The sequence below is a fragment of the Cucurbita moschata genome, unplaced genomic scaffold, assembly GCF_002738365.1.
Source record: "Cucurbita moschata cultivar Rifu unplaced genomic scaffold, Cmos_1.0 Cmo_Scf00022, whole genome shotgun sequence".
NCBI classification, from domain to species: domain Eukaryota; kingdom Viridiplantae; phylum Streptophyta; class Magnoliopsida; order Cucurbitales; family Cucurbitaceae; genus Cucurbita; species Cucurbita moschata.
Genome location: NW_019268538.1, coordinates 2,438,215 through 2,455,792, shown reverse-complemented (window position 1 = coordinate 2,455,792; position 17,578 = coordinate 2,438,215). Strand labels below are relative to the sequence as shown.

General features: G+C 35.1%; 3 protein-coding genes across 3 annotated transcripts in view; 2 read left to right on the top strand and 1 right to left on the bottom strand.

Moving 5' to 3' along the window:
• The window catches only part of LOC111459486 (E3 ubiquitin-protein ligase KEG-like), a 12,869-nt gene extending 9,959 nt beyond the window's left edge, over nucleotides 1-2,910 (top strand). Inside the window, exons 13-16 of the mRNA XM_023102413.1 lie at nucleotides 89-425; nucleotides 530-718; nucleotides 813-1,118; nucleotides 1,229-2,910. Coding sequence (XP_022958181.1) covers nucleotides 89-425; nucleotides 530-718; nucleotides 813-1,118; nucleotides 1,229-2,446 — 2,050 coding nt within the window. The 3' untranslated portion in view covers nucleotides 2,447-2,910. The remainder of the gene's footprint in view (nucleotides 1-88; nucleotides 426-529; nucleotides 719-812; nucleotides 1,119-1,228) is intronic.
• A 273-nt stretch (nucleotides 2,911-3,183) lies between these two features.
• On the bottom strand, nucleotides 3,184-11,196 carry LOC111459488 (protein CLT1, chloroplastic). Its single transcript, XM_023102415.1, has 10 exons — nucleotides 10,721-11,196; nucleotides 8,447-8,592; nucleotides 7,591-7,628; nucleotides 7,304-7,419; nucleotides 5,707-5,806; nucleotides 5,590-5,625; nucleotides 5,272-5,322; nucleotides 5,063-5,183; nucleotides 4,797-4,922; nucleotides 3,184-3,872 (listed from the first exon to the last, which is right to left on the bottom strand). The coding sequence occupies exons 1-10, from the start codon at nucleotides 11,194-11,196 to the stop codon at nucleotides 3,694-3,696; spliced, it is 1,389 nt and encodes a 462-aa protein (XP_022958183.1). The 3' UTR covers nucleotides 3,184-3,693.
• A 3,105-nt stretch (nucleotides 11,197-14,301) lies between these two features.
• LOC111459833 lies at nucleotides 14,302-16,420 on the top strand. Its single transcript, XM_023102910.1, has 3 exons — nucleotides 14,302-14,539; nucleotides 14,985-15,641; nucleotides 15,917-16,420. Exons 1-3 carry the CDS (start codon nucleotides 14,317-14,319, stop codon nucleotides 16,066-16,068), a joined length of 1,032 nt encoding a protein of 343 aa, XP_022958678.1. The 5' UTR covers nucleotides 14,302-14,316; the 3' UTR covers nucleotides 16,069-16,420.
• The last annotated feature ends 1,158 nt before the right edge of the window (nucleotides 16,421-17,578 follow it).

Genomic DNA, 17,578 nt, shown 5'->3' with positions numbered 1-17,578 from the left:
AATTTTTTTTTTTTTTTTTTTTATTTTTATCAGTGAAACATTGATTACAAAAAAGGGTTTCATCAAGTGTGGACGTAATTCTTATCAGGTTTAAGTTGCTTGGACAATCACGTGATAGCATTGCAACTGTGTTGTATATTGATGACGAAGAAGGAATTATACGAATTGGATTTACTGGTGCATCCAGAGGATGGCAAGCAGACCCTGCAGATTTTCAAAGACTTCAAGAATTCAAAGTTGGTGATTGGATCCGTGTACGTTATACCGCGCCCAATGCGAAGCATGGCTTTGGATTTGTAACCCCAGGCAGTATTGGCGTTGTGTATGGTATCAGACCAGACAGTAGTTTGCTGATAGAATTCTGCTATTTGCCTAGCCCTTGGCTATGTGAACCAGAGGAGATTGAACTTGTTGCCCCCTTCAAGGTGAGTGAGTCGTTCTTCCTATAGTTTTAGTGTGGTTTAAATCTATAACCTGAGACTCATTTCTTTTCTCCATAGTGAACTTTATATGTTTTACTTTTGTATAGATTGGAGACCAAGTATGCGTTAAACGCTCTATATCTGAACCTAGATTTCCTTGGGATGGTGAGACGCACAATAGCGTTGGAAAAGTTAGTGATATTGAAAGCAATGGTCTCTTATTAATTGATTTACCAAATCGGCATGGACCATGGAAAGTAGATCCATCTGATATGGAGAAGGTGGAAAAATTTAAGGTATTTTCTTTTCGGGAAAGGCATCTTATAAACACTGGCACTTGAATGAAGCATGAGTTGTCACCTGATTTTCTTTTTGCTTCTGCACAAACAGGTCGGTGATTGGGTTAGGGTGAAAGGATCTGTACCCTCTCCAAAATATGGGTGGGATGATGTACCTCGAAGCAGCATTGGAATAATTTTTTCCTTAGAAGAGGATGGAGATGTGGATGTAGCATTTTGCTTCAGGCGTAAAACTTTCCCTTGCTCTGTCACAGACATCGAGAAAGTGCCACCTTTTGAAGTGGGACAAGAAATTCACATCTTGCCGTCTGTTACTCAGCCATTACTTGGGTGGTCAGATGAAACCCCAGCCTCTTCAGGAAAAACTGAAAGAATTGATATGGACGGGACTTTAAACGTTAGTTCCTATACTTCACTTTTATCCTGGAGTATATATTACTAGAGAAAGAGATACACTTTAAAATGTTGTTTAAAAGTTTTGATTTTATTTTTATTTTTAATTTTTAGGTGAGGGTATCTGGAAAGAAAAAACTATGGAGAGTTGCTCCAGGTGACGCCGAAAAGCTATCAGGATTGGCAGTAGGTGACTGGGTCAGAATGAAGCAATGTTTGGGAACAAAATCGAATTATGAATCGAACAATAATGGGAAGGAAAATATAGCAGTAGTTTACAGTATACAAGATTACTCTTATTTGGAATTGGCGTGTTGTTTTCATGAGGGAAAGTTATTTGTACACTGCACAGAAGTGGAAAAAATTCCTCCCATAAAAATTGGCCAGTATGTGCATTTCCGTGCTGGATTGGCTAAACCGAGATGGGGATGGAGAGGAGCTAATCCCAATTCAAGGGGTGTTGTGACTGCTGTGAATGCTAATGGAGAAATAAGAGTTTCACTGTTTGGCTTGTCCGGATGGTGGAGAGGAGATCCTGCAGATTTTGAGGTAGAGCAAATGTATGAGGTGGGAGAATGGGTGAAACTAAAAGATGATGCTGAAGGACGGAAATCCTTGCCCGCCGGGAGTATTGGTGTTGTTCAAGGATTGAGTTATCATGAAAATGAATGGGACGGTTCTGTTCTTGTAGGATTCTGTAGAGAACCGGAATTGTGGGTGGGACACACTTCAGAACTTGAAAAGACAGACAGATTTTACATAGGACAGCGTGTGAAGGTGAAGACGTCTGTACCAAGTCCACGATTCGGGTGGTCGGGCCACTCTCATGCCAACATTGTTTCTATAACAGCAATTGATGCAGATGGCAAAATTAAAGTATCTTCTCCATCTGCTCAAAAGCCATGGACACTTGATCCATCTGAAGTCGACCTGGTAGAGGAAGAGAAACTCAACATTGGAGACTGGGTGAAGGTCAAGCCATCTATTGTAATGCCTGTACATCATTGGGGGGAAGTTTCTCGTCGAAGTGTTGGGATAATCCACAAGATGGACGGTGGGGAGCTTTGGGTCGCCTTCTGCTTTATGGAGCAGCTGTGGATGTGCAAGGACTCGGAGGTGGAGAAGGTGAGACCGTTTAGAGTTGGCGATGCAGTGAGGTTTCGGGAAGGCTTGAAAATCCCTAGATGGGGATGGGGAATGGAGACTCATGCTAGTAAAGGGCAAGTAGTAGGCGTTGATGCAAATGGAAAAGTAAGGGTTAGGTTCAGGTGGAGGGAAGGACGCCCTTGGATTGGGGACCCTGCTGACCTTGTTCTTGACGAGAGTACTTGATCTTTGATTCTGGAACCTAAATTTAAAGGTCTGCATACCAATTCAACACTTCAGTAGAGAATGATCCCCAGGCATTACAAGCAGGTGGGACTTCGGGATACTGAAGCAATTCATCGATTCAAAACGGGGCGTTACTCCATGTACATCAGCGTCGTATAGCACAGAGAATTGCAGTTGGAGATGAAGATGTGGACCATTCTGGGATATAGAGAGTAGCAAGAAACAGTAGAGCAATGCCCCTATCGGTATGGCGTCATATTATCAATAGATGAGGTCTCTTTTATGTATGGTTGTGCTTGTAGATAAAGTTTGAGTTATATATAAAGAAATGGTAAGTTATCCGAGGGGTGATATATTTATAACATATGTACATATAATTTTCGGGGTATTATTATTATATACACTAATGTTTCGATATTGTTGGTACTATTGTAATTGTTATAACCGCCATATCTTTGCGATCAAAACGTCTATATTTGTTCTAAAATATTAGTATTAATATTGAATTGTACACATTTCTTTGAGAAATCGTCAAAATTAGTACCCAAAGTTTTATTTTTGTAGAAGAGACCTTTTATTATTATTATTATTTTGGATCTTTTCAAGATGATTGTGATGTAAGCAAAGAAAAGAAATAACTTATATGCCTAGGTAAAATATTTATGAATGGTGAAAGATAAAATTGAGTTCTTAATTTTTGTGGCTACATGACTGAATTTATCTGAATTTATCGCACATGAATCGAAAATGTTTTGAGATTGAATGGAACAAACTAACTGCCACAAGAAATTCACGTATAGAACACTGATTTAGTATTACAAAACGACTTACTTTACACACAGTTTTCAAGGCCCTCATTTCCCAACCTCAGCCCACTACACAAATGGAAAATTGTGGTGCCTACACCGCAGCAGCTCTCAGGTCTATTATCCCTAAACTGCTTGCGCTTCAGAAATCACCAGCTCACTAATTGTATGCCTATCAAATTTTCTGTTCAATGATGCTAAGCTAATGAACTTACAAATGACCCTCTACTTCATCAAGGAAATCTGCACCCAATGCTCGAGTGGTTAAGCCATGGAGCTTAACCAATGCAGACTGAACCTTTTATTGGAAGAATGAAAGAGGAGAACAGGAAGAACGAGTTGTTCTTGCTCACTAAAATCAGTATTCTTACTTGTAGCACATATGAGCTCCACTGCGCATCTTCGTGGCAACGGTGTATAAGCTGATATTTTGTTTCAATTTTAAGTGATTGGTGCGTGGGAGGCAGCATTGTTCGGATTTGATGATCCTGATGGTGTCCAAGCATAGATGAGCAATCCCAGAACGAGAATGACAGCTCCAGCTACGAACCCCTTCGGAAGAGCAGAAGCGACGCCGATGTATGGGAGAGGCAAGGTGAACATATAGACTGCTATTGGCACTGTTTATGGGGAAATGAAAACGTTACTGACGATAAATAAATGAAAAGATATACGAGAATGAAAGGAAAAGGTGAATCATGGCATTGCTGAATTTTGAAGTGTACGTTCGGAGTAACTTGTAAATGGAGAAAAACTACAAGGAACATGCCAGTAGATGGGGACTTTCACAAAGATAACAAGATTGGCTGAAGATTAGACGTGGCTGAAAGAGCTGATTACAGGGCTAATTCAGCATACAGACTTCGAAGATGTCTTTCCACCTTATTTAGGGGAAGAACTTGCACATGTCAGTTTAGTTGATTGACCAACTTCCCCATGGAAATGAATGGAGATTTTACTAGAGAAGAACTGTGAGATCCCATATCGATTGGGGAGGAGAACGAAATATTCTTTATAAGACGCAGAAATCTCTCTCTAATAGACAAGTTTTAGAAACCTTGAGGGGAACCCCGAAAGGGAAAGCTCAAAGAGGACAATATCTACGGTATCAGAATCAGATACCGGGCGATGTGCCAGTGAGAAGGCTAAGCCCCGAAGGAAGGTGGACACGAGGCAATGTGCCAGCAAGGACGCTGGGTCCCAAAGGAGGATGAATTGGGGGGTCCCACATCGATTGGAGGAGAGAACAAGTACCAGTGAGGACGTTGGGCCCCGAATGGGGTGGATTGTGAGATGCCACATCAATTAGGGAGGAAAACGAAACATTGTTTATAAGGGTGTGGAAACCCCTCCCTAGTAGATGCATTTTAAAAACCTTGAGGGAAAACTCGAAAGGAAAAGTCCAAAGAAGACAATATCTGCTGGTGGTGAGCTTAGACTGTTACAAGAACATATAAGAAATGCTTTCAATTTCTTATAGTGCTGTTGGACTGTTTAGAATAAGCAAAAGTAACATGAGGATGGGTAGAGAAGTGAGGAAGTACCTGAAAAAGTGGATGCCAAAGAAGAAACCACAGCTGATGAGATCTTGAGGAGATGCAACAATGAAATGTTAAACCCTATATTTACAAGAATGAAAAGAAGAGGTAGCAGTGGTGCACCATCACATCCTGTGAACAGAAATCCTTTTAGTGTCTAAAAAAACACCGCATTTGAAAGTCCAAGCTCGCATCATCATGCAAAACTATCAATTCTCTGCTCCCTTGAACGAACCATAATTGAAACATATGAGAGATGAAGACAAACCTACCACTTAAAGTACCATAATTCAGAAAACAGGCCGTGCCATCTCTAAGATAGCTTGGCAGTTGACTAAATGGAATGCCCCATAACTTCGACAGGAATGGTAAGAGAGCCACTACGAAAATTGACTGCATTTGACATGAAACAAAACTCCTTATCTTCAATTTACAATTGAAAGAAGAAAAGAAATTTGGGATAAAAAACAGATGTATCTACCTGGAAAGCAGATCCAAAGGAATTTACCACAAATAAGTCCATCGTCCTGCCCTGCACAGAAGCAATTCAAATAGGAATTTTACTCCAATCATTAAGGATCGACGCATCGATAATCCAACTATATGAAATATGCATAAATGTACTCAAGCAGCAAGCATTTTTAAATTGGTTTAAACATAAGGCCAGTTTTCTGTCTAATCTTCAGATAAAAGATAGATTTACAAATCAGTTTTCTACTCTTGATTTTAATGACCAGACTAGATAGAACTTTCTTAAAAAAGTGAAAAAAATTTAACCAGGCAGATAATTGTTTCTTACCTTCAATTGACGGGAAGCATTCAAGAAGATGATTTCCTACATATAAAAATTTTCATTGTTAAACAAACAACAGGCGAATTCAACAGGGAAACCAACTATTATTTTGCCACAAACTACCTTCAAAACAGTATCAGCTGCTTGGAACAAGAATGAGATTATCATCAAAATGCTCCAAAATATACCGGCATCCTTCAGGGAATTTCCAGCGTTGGAACCACTGCAGATACAGACCAGCAAAAAAAACTTTTGGGAAAACAGAATGTATGATCTTACAACATAATTCGTGCAAGCAAAGTGGTGACAGCAAAAATTCTGCCTGCTTAACCAGATGAAAGTGATGAAAGCATACCCATGCATCAATAGTTAAGAATGATCATGTAGACATGCTAAGGATGGAAGAATACTCATCCAACTATAGAAACAAAAAGTAAGTACTTAATAGAATAAGGAAACATCTTTGGTCGAAATTCTATTCGCTAGTTCGGGAACCTATGTTTGTATAATCTAACGTTGGAAAGTCTAACTTTATGATTGGATTATGCACAAGAATGAGCTTTAGCAAACAACAGAGGAAACAGTTTATAATCCAAATTAAACTATGACAAACCTTCCTCTTCTAAAAACATGGGTGGGTCGATTGATGCTACATGATTATTCTCTCCTGAAACGCTAGAGGATTGGGTGATGGCGAGAAAAGGACGCTCATCAAAAGTGCCATTATCATATACAATCCTTCAATTGTTATGCTCCAAGAAATGAAGGTTGCTAGCGTTGATCGTTTTTTCATCAAATCTATTTGAAGTGGCAATGATGTTGGATGGACTGTGCTTGATTCCATAGGAGTCTCGGTGTGAATCATCATCTTGTGGATGATCCAGCTTACTCGATTTCAGAGATCACTAAAGGTGTTTTTTCTTTAACTCTTCTCAACTCACTTGCTGATGGATCCTCTTTTTGGCTGACAGGCATATTGGACCCACAAAAAAAAAAAAAGAGGATAAACAACAATTCTGGGAAGAACTCACTGAACTTTCCTATTTATGTTCCGATTACTGCCTCTTGGGTGGTGATTTCAACACTATCAGATAGCTCAATAGTTATGCTATAACTCCCCTCTTCACGAATAGGAAAGGTTTCGTGTAGTCCATTGATTGGAGCACTGCCCTCTTTTGTAATTTCATATCATCAACGAAATTGTTTCTTATTCAAAAAAAGAGATCTATCTAGTCCATATTTAGTTTAGGAATATGTCGTTAATAGAAGTTAGTCGGTAGGCTACAAGATTCCATTTAGAAATTCAAGATCATGTAAGCAGTGAGGTTACATGATTAACTAGATATCTATCTGACCCATCAGTAAAAGACCTTCAATGCCAATAAGCTGCAAGATTTTATTATTATCATCATTAACTAGATATTACATTGAACAACATAGTCCCAGCAATGAATGCAACATGCAAAGTCTTCACTTATCAAAAGAGTTCATAAATATTTTTAAATAATTAATATCCCTCTCTCCACCTTGAATTTATCCTTCTTAGCACATCACTTGATCAGTTAAAGAAAAGTAAGTCGTGTCGGTCGTAGGCTTTAGAAATACTGTCTCAAAGTTTAGCCGCAGTACTTGTTCGTTCACAATTAAAGGAAATGAACAATTAAGATAAAATTGTTATTTCGAGCCTGAAGAAGTACTAATGGCCGATAATGAAAATTACCTCGCCACGGTGATGACTACACCAATGGAAACAAGAAAGCACCCAAAAAGTTGATTGGTCTTGTACCTCCGCCCAAGAAAAATAATTGACAGGAGAATCTGCCACACAAGAAAAGTCTGCAAACAAAATGAACCATGATAACTAGAATGCTTATTGTTTGTTTAATAATCCAATCAAAAGAACGCACGTGCTCCATTATTGGGATACCATTACTTAATTCAGCACAAGCAGTCCTTGAAACGAGAAACAGATTTAATATTAAGGGGGAAATGCTCGCTGTTCTTTACCTGAGACAAAATTGGAGTTGATGCACCAGAAAGAATGGCTGATCAAAGGAAAATAACGAGTTAGTTGAAAGGAATTCAAATTACAAATTTGTAACAATAACAGATGCCATATCTGACTCAATAAATAATTAGCATCCGAAAATACTAAGAAAAATGCAACAAATTTAGGCCGCTTTTGATGATGATTTTGTTTTTTGTTTTTAAAAGTTAAAAGCCTTGTTCATAATTTATTTGCATATTACAGATATCTTAGCTACATTTCAAAAAAGAAAAATCCAATAATACTATTTCATTTATATATGTTCAAACATGGGCTAAACTTATCCAAATGTATTATATATTTCGTATATAAGTAGTGAACATGTACTCATGCGCTCGCTATTAGATCTTAGGTAGTAGTCACCATGGCTTGAACTCGTTCTTATTAAGCCATTTATTATTTATATGATCTTTCTTGACCTCTAGGTCAACCCATGGTGGCTAAGTACTTAATACATTATTGAACACAAATATTATAATTTAAAGGAATTTTAAATAAGTATTATAAACAACAGATAGTGAATCATATACTTGAAGTGGCATTTTTTAATGAATGCTAATTAATCACTAAACTACAAATGATATACTTAAAAAGCATTTTGAATGAGTGCAGACATACTATTAAAACACAAATGTTATATCTTAAATGAATTTTTGAATTAATCACAAATCTTAATCTTTTAAGTCCTCCATTTCAATCAAGAATAAAGAATAAACAATAGACAATGACCAAATTATGTTTAATATACAATTAACATAGATATCTTAAAAATAAGAACATTGCAGAAGTGAGGGACTTATTAAGAAAAAGCATTACCTGTAGCTGCCATCCCTGTCGCAGCGCCAAGAGCTTCCAAGAGACCAGCAACAAGATATGGGGCCTTCGGCATTGAAAGCATCTCATCCGTAACAATGCCAGCGTGGTAGCGCATAAACAATATGGAGAAGTATACAATTACATATCTGAAAAGATTAGAATTGAAAGAAATCAATTTAATCCAAATGCAATGAACCAGCAGCCTTAATATGATAATCAGCAGAAAAAAGTCGGATTTGTTGAGTTTCTTAAACTTATAAAATGTGGGTATGATGCAGTAAAGCTCAAAACTGAGTGCATTACATTATATAATGTAATGGACTGGCTCATATAAGGTAATGGACTGGCTCAATGTTAGGAACTACGACTCTCCACAACGGTACGATATTGTCCACTTAGAGCATAAACTCTAGTGGCTTTCCTTTGGGTTTCCTCAAAAGACCTCATACTAATGAAGATATATTCTTTGCTTATAAACCCATAATGATTCCCTAAATTAGCCAAAATATGGAACTCCCTCCCAACCATCTTCAAGATCAGTGTCGAGCTATAATCTTTAGTGTGAAAATATGAAAAGGCAAATTTGTTCTATGCTTATCATGGGCTTTACGGATTTCTCAGAAATGAACAAACTAAGATATACATCAATTTTTTGTTTTTCATTTATTAAATTAGATAAAAGGGAGGGGAAAAAAAGAGAAAAAGAGGAAAAGAGGGGCAGACTATGATAAAACTATGTTAATTGGGGGACCAGAAAGCAAATGAAGTAATAAAAAAAGATGGGGATTTCCTTCCTATAACATGCAGCAATAGCATTTGAAATTGACATGAAAAGCGAAAATCGAATACGTCATTCTCAGAACCACAAAGAAAGAAGCAAAACTCGCCACAGACTGTTGGATGTGACTTGGAAATGGAAAAGTACATATAGGAAAAGGATAATATGAAACGATATCGTTTCACCTTTGATGATTAACAAGGGGCATATAATATGTGATATACATACCAACTGGCCCCACCATTATATGTGCCCACTCTGTCAACCTTCAAAGTCTATGAATTCTAAAGACGAACAAAAAAAATAATAATTTTTTCCTTTCTTTCTTTCATTTTTTGTAAACCCATAATAGCTTTCGTTAAAGTTTCATGGAATCTTCGCAATCCCTTCGATTCGATCATAAAGAATATGTCCACTAACAAAAAATATGACCTTTTTTCTTTTTCGAAACTTAAAAAATTCTGACCTTTAGGCAAACGTTCTCCAACAATGAACAAATGCACAACGACTTCTATAACAATTTAATAATATTTAAAAAAAAAAAAAAAAGTTGAAGGGATCATAATTAATGAAAGGACGAAATGCATCGAGAGTGAGCGAAGGAATCCAGGCACCTATTTTCAAGCCGCCCCCGTTTTAATTGGTTAGAATTACTCAACTACAGAGTTTTAGTAGGAATTTTGTTACAATATAATACTTTAAAAATTTTAAGTTAAAAAATAAGAATATAAAATACTCTTAAACTATTAAAAAAAATAAAACGGTACATATTTTATTGTAGAAATACTCTTAAATTTTAAAAAAAATTAAAATTTTCAAACAGATTTGAAAAATATTATTGAACTTTTAAAAATTTTATTAGTACCCTCGTAATATCATACTAATAACATATACTAATCATACTAATAACATATACTAATTAATAGGCTGTACATATTTTAAAAATAACATTAATACTCTTAAAATATATATATAAAAATTAGACAAAATGTTTATACTCTTAAAAGTGGTATTTTTTTTTTTTTTTTTTACAAAATACTAACTATTGTCCGCCAAAATTTTTTTTTTTAAAAAAAACGATAGTAAAAATTAGGGTTTATTTAATTTTGAATGTCTAAAAATATTATGGAAAGTTTTAAAAATTTAGATGAAATAATTTTATTAATTGGGGGGAAAATATTTAATGGAGGCGTGTGGGGGGATGTGCCCATCACAACAACCGTGGGATAGGAAGCATCCGTCGCATTGTTCTTCAGCCCCTTCAATTATTGGACTGGAAAACTAAAGGGCAAAAACAATGATGGTTTTAATTTGATCGATCGCCAGAAATGACCAAACCTAACGAACTTCAAGAACAACCACAAATCTAAGCATTAAATTCAGATATCGGAAATATTCTATAAACTCGACGGTAATTATGTTTGAATTAATTGAAGAAAAATTAGGTGGTACTGATTAATAGCAGAAAAAAGTGGAGAGAAAATGGCGGCAAGTACCCGAAAGTGGCGAGCTGTGCGAGGAAGAACGGATAGTGCTTCAGGGGAATCAAAGCAAGCTTGTACAGCACCCGATTGGCCACACCGAAAAGCACCGTTAACACGGCTGCAATCACAATCTCCACCGTCCGATTACTTCTCCTCAATTTCTCCGCCCTAATTTTCTCCAAGATCTCGCCGCTATTCCCCTCCGCCAAATCCTCCACCCTCTGCCCTCCCACTGCGTACGAACAAGGCTTCACCCTATCCTCCTCTCCACTCTCCGATCGATCCCACGCTGCCGACGGCTCCGCCGCCTGTAGCCGCCGGTGCTTCGGCGCCCGTAGAACTATACATCCGCAACCAGATCGTAAACCAGCGTACCTGTAAATGCTGAGGTGAGAAACCTCAGCCAAGCTTCGCGGTTGTTGCCGTAATCGAAATGAAACGCCGAATGAGTCGGCGCCGGCGGAGAACCGGCGGGTCCATGATGTCATAATACAATATGTGATGAATTTATGGCCGGAAAATTCGAAGAGAAGGAGACGAGTTTCAGTTCTCGTCCTTCGGGACTTAATAGTCTCTGGACGATGCCCCCGCGTTCCTCCCTTCAATGTTCGAAGGCTCGTCGTATAGCGCTCCAGAATAAAATTATAATAATATGAAGAAAATGATCCAATGCGGACAAGCTCATTTTATCTAAATAAGATTCTCGTTGTTATTGGATGTAATTGATCCGAGGGAAACGTGACGCTAATTGACGTGCTGATAGATTTTTAGGAAACTGGAAAGTAAATCTCAGCCGTAGGATAGTATACCACGACAACGGTGATGGTGGGCGGAGGATATGATTGTGGCTGAGATACGTCTTTAATTTTAAATGGAAAGAGTTGGGACCTGTAAAAGGAGTCCTTTATTTCTTTTTAGGAAAAAGTAATTCTCTTTTATTTTTTAATTTTAAATTATATGTATTTTAAACTTATTCGACTTTAAAAAATTATTAATAAATTAAAAGAGTTTCAATTATGTAAGCAACATCTTAGACATCTTTTTAAAAATATATATATACATATATAATTAATAGTTATATATAAATTTTAATTTTATATCTAATAAAATAGTATTCGTGGAATATAAAATTAAATATTCATAAAACTAAAATTTTAAAAATCTATTAAACATTTTTTAAATTTTATAAACTATATTATATACAAATATACCGACTTAATTGTTAAACTTGTAATTCAAACCTGTGTTATGGTACAGTTTATTTGTAATGTTATTTATTTTTTTACAAATATTTATAAATTTAAATTAAGTATGGAAAATAAATAATAAAATGGTTTTAAAATACTTGTTAGATTAATTTCTTGTATGTTAAAATTTGTATTCTTTATATTATGTAGTTTGAGATTAGTAAAGTAGTAAGATGTGATAGAATCTGATGGCTCTAAAAGAGAGAGTTCTTAAATTTTGTTCGATTGACCTTTTTGGATGGATTAGAACGATGTCAAAAAAGATCAAACTTACCCGATGTGAGAATCTTAGGTCGCTTCTTTCTTCTCCAAGAGAACGTTGATTGTCAACCCCACAGTTGACTCTTCATCTACTGGAATGGAACAACGATTCACGAGTTCAGTAGCCTCTTTGGCACGATCCTTAAAATCTATCAAAATTACTCGTCGAATTTTTTTTTACATGTAAAAAATTTGAAATTCTTAATTCAACTATCAACGTTGTATTTTCACTGTCTATTTTTTTTTTATATAATCTTCCTATTATAAATATATTAGCAAATAAATATGGTATTTTTTCAATATTTCTTCATTTTTAAATATACGTCAAATATGGTAACATTGTCAGCTTCATCACCAGTTTAATATTTGTTATTTATAATGATTAATTATATTATTTAACAAATAATGCGACGAGTAAAATTTGGACATATTTAAATATTGGGTTGTATAATTACTAATTTGAAATAGATTAATTCAGCATAATTGGCTCTATTATGTAAATGACCATCTTTAAAAGAAAAGTAAGAGCTGTCGAAACTTAAAAAGGAAGGAGCTATTGGTTAGATTGGCTACTATAATTGGAGCTAACGTGCTATTTCTTTTGTTTTTTTTAAGGTTAGACTCGAATTAATAAATAGACTTACTTTAATTCAACGTTCTCGAGTATATTACTGTGTCGTGTCATTTATTTTTTGTCTATTCAACTCTCGTCTTACATATCGACTTGAATACATGCTTGTGTTTACATGTCAGTATCCGTGCTCAAATTCACGTGATTCATTTGTTGAAAGCAATGATAAAAGTAAGGAGCAAAAAGAAAAAATAAAAATTTATTTTAAAAAGTTTAAAGACATAAATGAAATAAACGTACAAACAAAATTAAAGTTGACAAAGACGAATGTGTCTTTGTTATAATATTTTCATGAACGATAAAAAATGTCTTAACCAATCATTTTATTTTATTTTAAATTTATTACGTGTACCTATAGATTTACCTGTGATGTTATTTACACGTATTTTTTTTTTAAATTGAGTAAAATTTAAAAATGATTAAATATAATTTTTTATTTTTTTAATTTAACTAAAAAAAATTATTTTCACCAACCATATAATGTCTTAACTAATCATTTTATTTTATCTTAAATCGAAGCGTATACTTATATATTTACCAATTATATTATTTACCGTATTTTTTAAAATGGAGTAAATTTTAAAAATTATAAAATATAGTTTTTTATTTTCTGAATTTAACTATAAAAAAATCAAATATATACCGATGAAACCTAAAGAAATTACAATTTCTTTTCGAGTGAAATAATTATTAAACTAAAAATAGGATATTGTAATTATGTGGGTCCCACTCTTTATTTGGCTCATATATTTCTTACAATCTAGAGCTATATTCCCTTTTTCTAAATAAAATAATTTTTAATTGATTTATATTTACTTCCATTAACTTCAAAATATTATTTTTCAAAATTTTAATAAAAAATATATATTTTAAACCACCTACTCATATTAATATTTTAAAATATAATATTTAATTTTGAATTATCCCATTAAAATTTAAAATTATATTATAACTTTCAAAAACTATTAAAATAAATTTAACAAAACTAAAAAAATCCTATTTATTATTATTATTATGGCGGATAATCTCCATATATTTATCTGATGTACGGTTTAGTTTGAATTATTTATTTATTTGAGTTAATATAACTGTTCAAGCTCACCGCTAACAAATATTATTTATATAGTTTCTACGCTCTTATAAAGAATATTTTATCTTCTTTCCACCGATGTGAGATTTTACGATCTAAGTTAGGAGCCCACGCCTAAGAATGATTCGTTCTTTGATCTCAGTTAATTTTAAATAAATAAATAAATTTTTTTAGTCGAGTTATTTAGTGAATTTTCTTCTATCTTAATTCAATGTTAAAAAAAAAATAAATAGATAATTTATCCATTAATATTTAAGGAATTTTGAATAGAAATATATTTGAGTTGGATTTAATTTATTATTTTATAAAATTTGTTTGAGAAATTAAAGCAGGATTTTGGAGTTGGGCTGATAATTACAGCTGCTTGCTGGTCCAGTAGATGGCGATGACTTGTGGAGTTGTGGTGGTGGATCTTGTGGACTGTGGTCGGTTTGCGACGGACGGGATAATCTCAAAGGAACCACAAATTTTCAATGGACACCAACATTTTCTCGGGAAAATCCTCGACCTAGAATTTTCTTTCAGTTATCCTCTGGTTGGTTCTCTTTCTACTTTGGCAGTGGACGGATTCCCTCGACTCTCTTCCTCACTCCGTGGATTCTGTGTGTAATTCTTCATCCTTCTTTATCCTTTTTCATTTACTTTTTGGCCATTAGGAATTTAATCTGTTTGGCTCTCGAGAATCTTTATCCTTTTTCATTTACCTTTTGTAATTTAATCTGTTTGGCTATCGAGAAAAGAGCGCAAGTTGAAGGCAAGTTTCCTTGTTAATTTTCCCCTATTTTGTCGCCCCAAACTGGACTGGAATTTGAATTTAACACATTTTACTTCAAAGCCTACTACCATTTTCCTGATTTCTCGAATTTTATTCTTGAATATGTTACCGTTCTTATGGATTCTTCGTCTGCATCGCGATAATTTGCTTTTAAGGTGTTGCGCTGTTTTCTCTTGTGATTTCTGTTCGGTTTTTTAACCTAGTGGTGACTGCAATAATATTGAAGGGGTTGACGATTTGACGTTGATAGTTGATGTTCTTATGATTGGCAGGTTTGTTATGGTGCGTATTTTATGTGATTTGGCCAAGAGTTCTTGAGATTTTGACAATGAACTTGGAATTTTTTCATAAATTTCCATGGTTCTGGGCCCAAAAAAGCAATGATTTGGGTCCAATCCTTAAATCTTCCGACGCCATTGGGGAGCCAGGCCATCAAAATACTCGTTTTGATTTCAGGATCTGGGGATTTTCCCTTCTTTCGTTTCTTCCTTGGGAAGATAATGCCAATTCCCGAGATATCATTCTAGCAAAAACAACTATTAATAGGAACTTGAAAAGGCAAGTGAAACGTGGTAGACGAACTGAGAACCGTGATGGAGAAGCTCCTTTACGGTTCAAGCCATATGTGTGTAAAGTTCCATGGCATACTGGTGTAAGAGCGTTTTTTTCTCAGCTGTTTCCGCGTTATGGACATTACTGTGGTCCAAATTGGTCTAGTGGGAAAGACAATGGGTCTCTCGTTTGGGATAAACGACCAATTGATTGGCTGGATTTCTGCTGTTATTGCCATGATATTGGCTATGACACTCATAGTCAAGGAGAGTTGTTGAAGGCTGATATGGCGTTTCTCGAGTGCTTAGAAAGGCCTAATATGGCTACGAAGGGAGATGCTCATATTGCTACTCTTTATCGAACCATGTGTGTCTCAGGTACGCCCGAGCTTCACTTATTTGGGTTGTCTTTTGTAAGTGTCTTGATTCTTGTATGCCACATTTCCACACACCACGCGATTTTGAAATGGTTAAGTTTTGTCATGTTCAAAATCATTCCCAAACATGTCGTTAATCATTCAAAATCAAATTTAATCATATGAACACTGTTTGAAGGAGTAAAGCCAAACATTAAAACGATTATATGAAATTCACTTATAAATAAATCATTTTCACTACCATCACTCCAAACATGTTCTGTGTAAATGTGACAGGTCTGAAGAATTTTCTAATTCCTTATAGAAGGCATCTGATTCAGCTTCAATCTCTCCCTCACCAACCTGCAATTCAGTTTGGATGGCTTAGCAATTTGAAATGGTTTAGTTGGAACTCGCAAAGAGCTGAACAAAAGCATCCCAAAATGTGATAGATACTCAGTAGTTACTTTATGAGTAATTTCTCTTCATCACTCTGTTTTACCTCAGCATCTCTCATGTACATATATATATATACACAAAATCCCATTGGCTTATTGTGTAGCACATTAGTGTACATTGGTGAGTTTCGAGTTTCTGGTAACTGCTAGTGTAGATGCTGTAGGGTTGACATTTATGCTACCATAGGAATCCTTATGTATGGACCAATGGGAAAGGCTTCTGCTACTAAATCCTTGCTAGCTAAGTAAGGATTTCCTAATGAAATGAGAAACGGAGAATCATGGCATTGTTCTATTTGAATATTATCGCACCGTGCTACTCCACAATTGTGCCTTTAGCTGTCTGAGCATGTAAATATTTGCCTCTGTGAACACTTTTTACAGGGTTCTTGTTGCTTTGTTACATATTTAAGCTTGGTAATTACTCTATTTGTTTCATGTGAATTTTCCTATCCTCATTTCTGTGTTCTTTCTGGCTGGCAGTACATATGAGTTGTTATGGTAGAGATGAATTTGTTTGAAGGTTTTTGATGAAGGGAGAGATATCTAATAGTTAAAATCATTGCAGCAAATGTTTGGATATGTGTTTATCTTTTTTGAAAGGATCAGCTGTTTGAATTTGTTCTTGGTGGTTATTTGGATGTGTGTTGATCATCAGAGTCCTCTTAATTTATGGATACACAAGAAAATTAACATGAGGATGAGTGTTTTATTCTTTGATTATGAAGGGTGAGCTATATTAAAACGCTATCCTTCGGGTCGTTTGAATTGAAGGTACGAGGACGGAAGTAAGGGTGAGGATCGACAAGCGATTATGTATTCCTTGTTTGGTACAAGGTTTGGAGGATCGACTATGAGAATGAGTTATTTTCGTAGTTTTTGCATACACATGAGTTAGAATATTTGGTACTCGGGCAAAACTATGGATATTATGTGTGCCCTCCCCTTTTTCTCTATCTTTCAATAAATTATAATGACATGATACAAAATTGATAAGATTAAAATATATATTAAAGAGACATTTTAGTGGAAATTTGTGAGTTCTTGTAATCTTGTTCGTTAATTTATGAAGTTTAGAAACAGGTTCTGGATTCTAATCCATAGTTCTTCAAACATATTTTGAGAAGATAGAAACGGAGTTTTAGAGATTTACTACACTTTTGAGAGCCCTGGGAGGAGATAATGAAAGATTTTTTTAGCAAAAAACCATTGAGATATGACAAGCGCCACTCCCTGATCTTACCATATGTTAGCTCTCCTAGTCACCAAAAGACAATTAAAATATAGACTACTTAGAGTTACCAGTGAAATACTCGAACACAACACTTAGGAGTGTTCAAATCAAAAAGTCTAGTGACTAAAAAAGTCCAATATAAACTCTTTCGGCTAGTGACTAAAAAAGTCCAATATAAACTCATCCGGTACGGTTTGAGCTCATTTGAGTTTGGTAAGTTGATTTGAGTTATATTAGACTTTTTTTTTTTTTTTTTTTTTTTTTCCC